The sequence below is a fragment of the Rissa tridactyla genome, chromosome 4, assembly GCF_028500815.1.
Source record: "Rissa tridactyla isolate bRisTri1 chromosome 4, bRisTri1.patW.cur.20221130, whole genome shotgun sequence".
Taxonomy (NCBI): domain Eukaryota; kingdom Metazoa; phylum Chordata; class Aves; order Charadriiformes; family Laridae; genus Rissa; species Rissa tridactyla.
The window spans coordinates 36,253,622-36,259,758 of record NC_071469.1 but is presented as its reverse complement, the minus strand read 5'-3'; the positions used below and the strand labels follow the sequence as shown (position 1 = coordinate 36,259,758).

At 45.8% G+C, this 6,137-nt stretch overlaps 1 protein-coding gene across 1 annotated transcript; it reads left to right on the top strand.

The window, feature by feature from the left end:
• The first annotated feature begins 2,424 nt into the window (after positions 1 to 2,424).
• On the top strand, positions 2,425 to 4,318 carry GJD2 (gap junction protein delta 2). Its single transcript, XM_054199953.1, has 2 exons — positions 2,425 to 2,552; positions 3,136 to 4,318. The coding sequence occupies exons 1-2, from the start codon at positions 2,482 to 2,484 to the stop codon at positions 3,977 to 3,979; spliced, it is 915 nt and encodes a 304-aa protein (XP_054055928.1). The 5' UTR covers positions 2,425 to 2,481; the 3' UTR covers positions 3,980 to 4,318.
• Positions 4,319 to 6,137: the final 1,819 nt, after the last annotated feature.

Below are 6,137 nucleotides of genomic sequence, written 5' to 3'. Positions count from 1 at the left end.
TCACACACAGGAAACACTGACTAACTGTTCATTAATAGGCCAGTGTTCAATATGATCAGAATTTAATTCCTTTTTATTTACTGGTCTTAAAAGCTCAGATAAGTGGGTTTTCTATCCCAGGGCTAGAGAACAGCTTTCCTCTGTAGAAATTCTTATATTTGTCTATGAACCAAAATCTCTTCTCTTCAGTAATTTCAATCATGGGCTTTCCCTCTCTGTTTGGTTTGCTAAATAGGATTATCATCATTAGCTTCTTAGCGTATTCCCTGCCCTCTCTCCTTCTACACATGCATTGCTGCTTCCTTTACAGCTTTGATTTCTCTCTTGTTCAGATCCATCTCCAAACAGATACTTTGGGGTCCATAGGAAATACTCGGTTATCGGGGTAGTTGGGTAGACACTACAGTCCTCTTTAAAAAAAAAAAAAAAAAAAAAAAGAAACCACTTCTTTTTAGCTTTTTAGTCATGGTGTTGCTGCAGTATCAGGTTTTGCAAACTACATGCAAAAAACAAATGCATGAATTCTGAGAATCAGCTTTCAAGAAGAATGTAGTCAGATTTTAAGGAAAAACAGTGATTATTCAGTCTTCCCAGTAATTCCCAACAGTGTGGGAAGGCAACAATCCAGATTATTGAGTGCTTCTTCACAGACTTGATTGGGAGAGAAGAAAAATCTAACAATTTCTGTGCAAACAGAGGTATTCACTGATCTTCTCTTATTTGGTACTTTCCTAGTTCAAAGGTTTGGGGATCCAATCAAGCAACTGACCCAATATGATGTGAATCACAGGCCATCTGCACACTCCAAATGAAAAGACAAGAAACCTTGGGGTGTCTAAACCACACAGATGTCCTCTGCACAGATGAAGCATGGTCCCTTCTATTCAGAAAACACTTAACATCATTAATACAAGACAGAATTGCTTCACGAGAGAGCTACAAATAAAACAAAGGACAACACTGTCTACAATGGCCTGAGCAGTTCCGAGAAGAGACTGATTTTACTGAGTTTGGCAGTAGGAGCATTATGATCAGACTGACTAGAATTTTTCTTATGTTGCTTTTAAATGAGATTAGTTGAGCAAAAGGAACAGCAGGTATGAAGCTATACTAGATATTTATGGAAATATACAGAATACATTTTTCACTTCTCCACCAGAGAACAGTCAATTCCAATTGGTGCCAATGTTTTGTGTGGAATTGTTTGGTGGTATCTCAGTTGCAGTCTCTAAGGATATCTGTAAAATGAAAAATATTTTAAACGCAATGTAGTAGTTTATGGGAATAAAATATGCGGACTGATTATAATGCAGGGATTTATTCAAGATACTTTATTCTTGTCCTGTTTTGAGATGCTTTGTGTGAAGGTCTGCTGACTTTCCTATCATAAATCCAATCTCAGTATCAGAATTCTCTGAAATGGCTATATATCCGTTTCATTTCTCTTTAGTGATTCATATATTTGTAACCAGGAGAGAATAAAGACGCAATTTTAAGTCTGATATCTTCCAAGGGTAAGCAGTATTAACAGGTAAAATTACTGCTGTATGACACCGCTGTTTCGTGAGCGGCAGAAAACACAGCTAAGTTCTGGGAGGGAGGCAAAACCTAGCAACCCCCGAGAATCCCCCCCCGGCAGCCGGGCGTTCGTGGCTGGAGGAGCCACCGTGTCACAGTCCCGCCCTGCAGCAGCTTTTCAAACCAGCAGCCGAGGGGCAGCGCCCGTTCCCTGGCGGAGCTGCTCTCCCGGGCCGGTCCCGCCGGCGGGGCGCAGGGCTGTCTGCCGGCGGGCGGGGGCCGGGGGCGGGCAGCGGGTGCCCGGCCCGGGGTGCTCCGGCAGGGAGGCTCTCGGTTGCAGAACGAGCCCCGTGCCGGCTGGGGCAGCTCTTTCTCCGCCCTCCCTCCTCCCCCTTCTCCTCCTCCTCATTTTTTTTTTTTTTAAATTTCATTTATTTTATTGCATTTATTTATTTATATTCACCGGAATAATAAAAATGAGAAAATCCGAGCGCTGCTTTTGGCTGCTCTCCACCAACCTGTCAGTGACGCAAGCGGAGACTACTTAAAGGCAGATTAGAGGCAGCAAGACATTAAAAGCCAACCTTCCTCCCTCCACGCCGCGGGTCCGCCGCGCCGCGCCGCGCCAGCAGCCGAGCGGGCCGGGGCCGGTGGCGGCCGCCGCGGGGCCCCGAGCCCAGCCCAGGCGATCCCAGCACAGCCCAGCGCAACCCAGCACAGCCCAGTCCAGCGAAGCCAGGAGTCCTCGGCAGAGCTGCCACCTCCAGCCGCCTTCCCGCCACTGGACTGCGGGCGGTAGAGAGGGGCTGCTCTTCTGTTTGTTTTTCCTCCCCCTGCAAAAAAACCCCAAACAAACAAAACAGAAAAAAAAAAAAAAAAAGGAGCGGGGGGAGGGGGAAAAGGAAGGAAGAAGTGAAGAGATCCCCTCCGCTTGCCAAAGTCTTTGTCTCCGGATGAACAGCGATGGGGGAATGGACTATTCTAGAGAGGCTACTGGAAGCTGCCGTGCAGCAGCATTCTACTATGATAGGGAGGTAAGGGCTACGGGGGAGATACGGGGGGGTGGCGGGGGAGATCCCCTTCTGTCCGAGCGGGCCGGCTGGCGGGTCGGCGGCACACGCCGTGTCCCGGTCGTGCGGGGCACCCTTCGCGCGGGGCTCTTGCGGTGTGTGCCTTGAGGGCGGGTGTGTGTGTGTGTGTGTGTGCGGCACAGGTCACCGAGGCGCGGGGAGACCGCAAACGCCGCCGCTCTTGTCCCCGAGGAGCCACGGGGCAGCGGGCGGCCATCGGGGAGACCCCGCCGCCATCGGGGTCCCGCGGCCGGAGCAACTCCGCCCCGCGCCCTCCCGTGCTTTCCGGGGCGCCCGCGCGATGGCTTTTTCCCCAAAGGGAGGTCGGGGCGCGGGGGGGAGGAAGAGGAGGGGAGCGCTGGCCGCCGCCCGGCATTTGATTTCCGAGAGCGGCGGGTCGGCGCGGCCGCACATGCGGGGGCCGAGGCCGTGCGGCGCAGGCTGCGCGCCTCCTGAGCGGGTGCGGGGCGGCGCGGGGGCCCGGTCAGCACTGGACAGCTCCCGGCGGCGCGGCGGCGGCGCGCACTGACGGGCTTCTCTGTTCCAGGATCCTGCTGACCGTGGTGGTGATCTTCAGGATACTCATTGTGGCCATTGTAGGGGAGACGGTGTACGATGACGAGCAAACCATGTTTGTCTGTAACACGCTGCAGCCAGGCTGCAACCAGGCTTGTTACGACCAGGCTTTCCCTATTTCTCATATAAGGTACTGGGTGTTCCAGATCATCATGGTGTGCACCCCCAGCCTTTGCTTCATAACGTACTCTGTTCACCAGTCTGCTAAGCAGAGGGAACGGAGGTACTCCACTGTCTTCCTCACCTTGGAGAGGGACCAGGATTCAATGAAGCGTGAGGACAGTAAGAAAATCAAGAACACGATTGTCAATGGGGTGCTGCAGAACACTGAGAACTCCACCAAAGAGGCAGAACCAGACTGCTTAGAAGTGAAGGAAATCCCCAATCCTGCTATCAGAACTACAAAGTCAAAAATGAGGAGGCAAGAAGGCATTTCTCGATTTTATATCATCCAAGTGGTCTTTCGAAATGCCCTAGAGATTGGATTCTTGGTGGGACAGTATTTTCTGTATGGATTCAATGTCCCTTCCATGTACGAATGTGACAGATACCCTTGCATTAAAGAAGTAGAGTGCTATGTCTCTAGACCCACTGAGAAGACTGTATTCTTGGTATTCATGTTTGCTGTCAGTGGGATTTGTGTGGTGCTCAATTTGGCAGAACTGAACCACTTGGGCTGGAGAAAGATCAAAATGGCAGTGAGAGGAGTACAGGCAAAAAGGAAATCCATATACGAAATCAGAAATAAGGACCTGCCAAGAATGAGCATGCCTAACTTTGGCAGGACTCAGTCAAGTGACTCAGCTTATGTGTGAGGCTGTGACAGAACTGAAACACCGTGCCAGGTGGAACAGACCCAGGTACCATTAGAGAAAGGTACATTGCTTAGGCAAGCATTTTATCAAACCACCAAGAAAGCCATTAAGGTATTGGATCTGCACTTACTGAACTATCTGCAAAATGCAGTGCTATGTAAAAGACTGAAAAACCAGCTATAAAACCATGCTTGATCTAGCCTTACAGCACAGCTACTATTATTCCTACTTTTCTTTCTAATGATTGGGTGTTATCTGTCGGTGGAGCGGCTTTTTGGTCGTCATTAGGATAAGTTTACAGTTTGGACTGTCTGACTAATTGTTGTAAACGTGTAGAATGTTCATATTAAAAATCTGCAAGGATACTCTATATGGGGTGGGATGGGGTGGGGGATACTGTTGCAATGTGCAGATGTAAGCATGTTTTAAAAGGAGGGTAATTGCACTGTAAGGAACCTGACCACAGCTCAATCAGGATATCTGCGTTCACCTATCTCACAGATGTCTTATATTATTTTGCTTGTCTAAATCACAGAGTTTATTCCTGGTGTGTATTACTAGCTATTTTCTATCATAGCTTGTGCATCAATTAGTTATGCTAAACAATAAATGCTGAATATATTTTGCCATTTTTTTGTTTGCCTGTACACACACACACCAGAGACCTTAATCATCTTACATTAGTTGTGATCTACAAAACATATCAGTACATTTCAGTCCATTCCCTAATACGTGCATGAATAAGACGGAGTTGGTTCATGCCAGCCAAGTTATGTAAATTACCTACAATCACCTATGATGACACACATACCAAAGGAACAGAATTCATTGCTTTTAACTGTGAATATATCACCTTCTCTCTGCTCTTATTTATATAAGTGCCATACTTGAAACATCTAACTCTGTACGTAGTCAAAAGGTTGTCTTGGGATACCAGCTGGAATAAAGTGATTTTATACTCTCCTTTGTTTATTTTATGCTGTTTGTTTAGTCATTGCAATGGTGTAAAAAGCAGCTAAAATCTCTATTGATAAATAAAGTACTTGCCTTTTTTTGTAAGCCAGAGAGATTTGTTCTTCTTTATTATTGTATAAAATTGTAGAAACGTACAGGGTTGAAATAATTGACTTACAACAATCATTCTTCAGGGTTTAAAGTGTCTTGTTGATATTCTAAGCTCTAAATGACAAAACCTGGGAAATCAGGACTATTCGTTCTGTTTGTTTTCCTCCTTCAGCAAGATTTCTCTGTCTTTAAAGCCTGATCCAAAGCCCACTGACACCAACAGCCTTCTTTCTGCTGACACTAAGGGCAACACAGTTGGCTGCCAAGGTCACTCTGAGAACAGCCAGAGTACACTTACCTACAAATGACACAATTGCAGCTTTTCATCAGGGAATCCAAATAGTAACCTCAGCTTTTCTGCCTTACAGCTGGTTCAAGAAATACACTGTTCGTGTCCCATCAACTTACTGGTAGGCCACTGGGGCCGTCACAAATAAGTCTCTGTTAATAGCAACCATTTTAGTATAGGGTACTAAGCTTTGCTTAAGGACCTTTTTTTTTATCCCCACTGAATTGAACAGAAATATCCCACTGGCAACAGTAGGAGTTGGATCAGGTCTAAAAACCATACAAGTGCATTCCTAACTAAATAGTGTCTGCCCTTTAAAGAAAAGGGACAAAATGGTGCTGGAAAATTTGGGGATACTTTATAACATAAGAAGGAGAGAGGGGCTCAGTCACAAATGGCCTTTTGATTGTATTTATTTCGAGCCTGAAAATGGATTTTATTGTGTTTTGGCTTGGAAATAATGCATATAAATCTTTTCCTCTTGGCTTACAGTAAATACCTTAAAGTTTCATTCTTGTGGTTTGCCAGCATTGTCACTTAAAAATATGTCGATTAATTCTTAGATAGTGTATTCATTATCACTTTCATCTGTGGTCTTTTTTCCTTACACTGTGAAACATAACAACGCTTTGAGATTTGTCATGTTTTTAAAGATTTCAAAATATTTTTCCTTACGTGTAAAATGAACGCTTTTTCCAATTTGATTACAGAAACCTATAAAAATGGATTTCTCAAATGATTCTCTACGATATAAATGCACACTGATATTGTTAGTTGACTGCATGCTCACTGGAAAACTGCATG

What these genes read in the sequence shown, in the direction of transcription:
- GJD2 (XM_054199953.1), top strand. Translation starts at nt 2,482, where the DNA reads ATGGGGGAATGGACTATTCTAGAGAGGCTACTGGAAGCTGCCGTGCAG. An exon ending in CATTCTACTATGATAGGGAG is followed by an intron (nt 2,553 to 3,135) that starts GTAAGGGCTACG and finishes TCTCTGTTCCAG; the next exon opens with GATCCTGCTGACCGTGGTGG.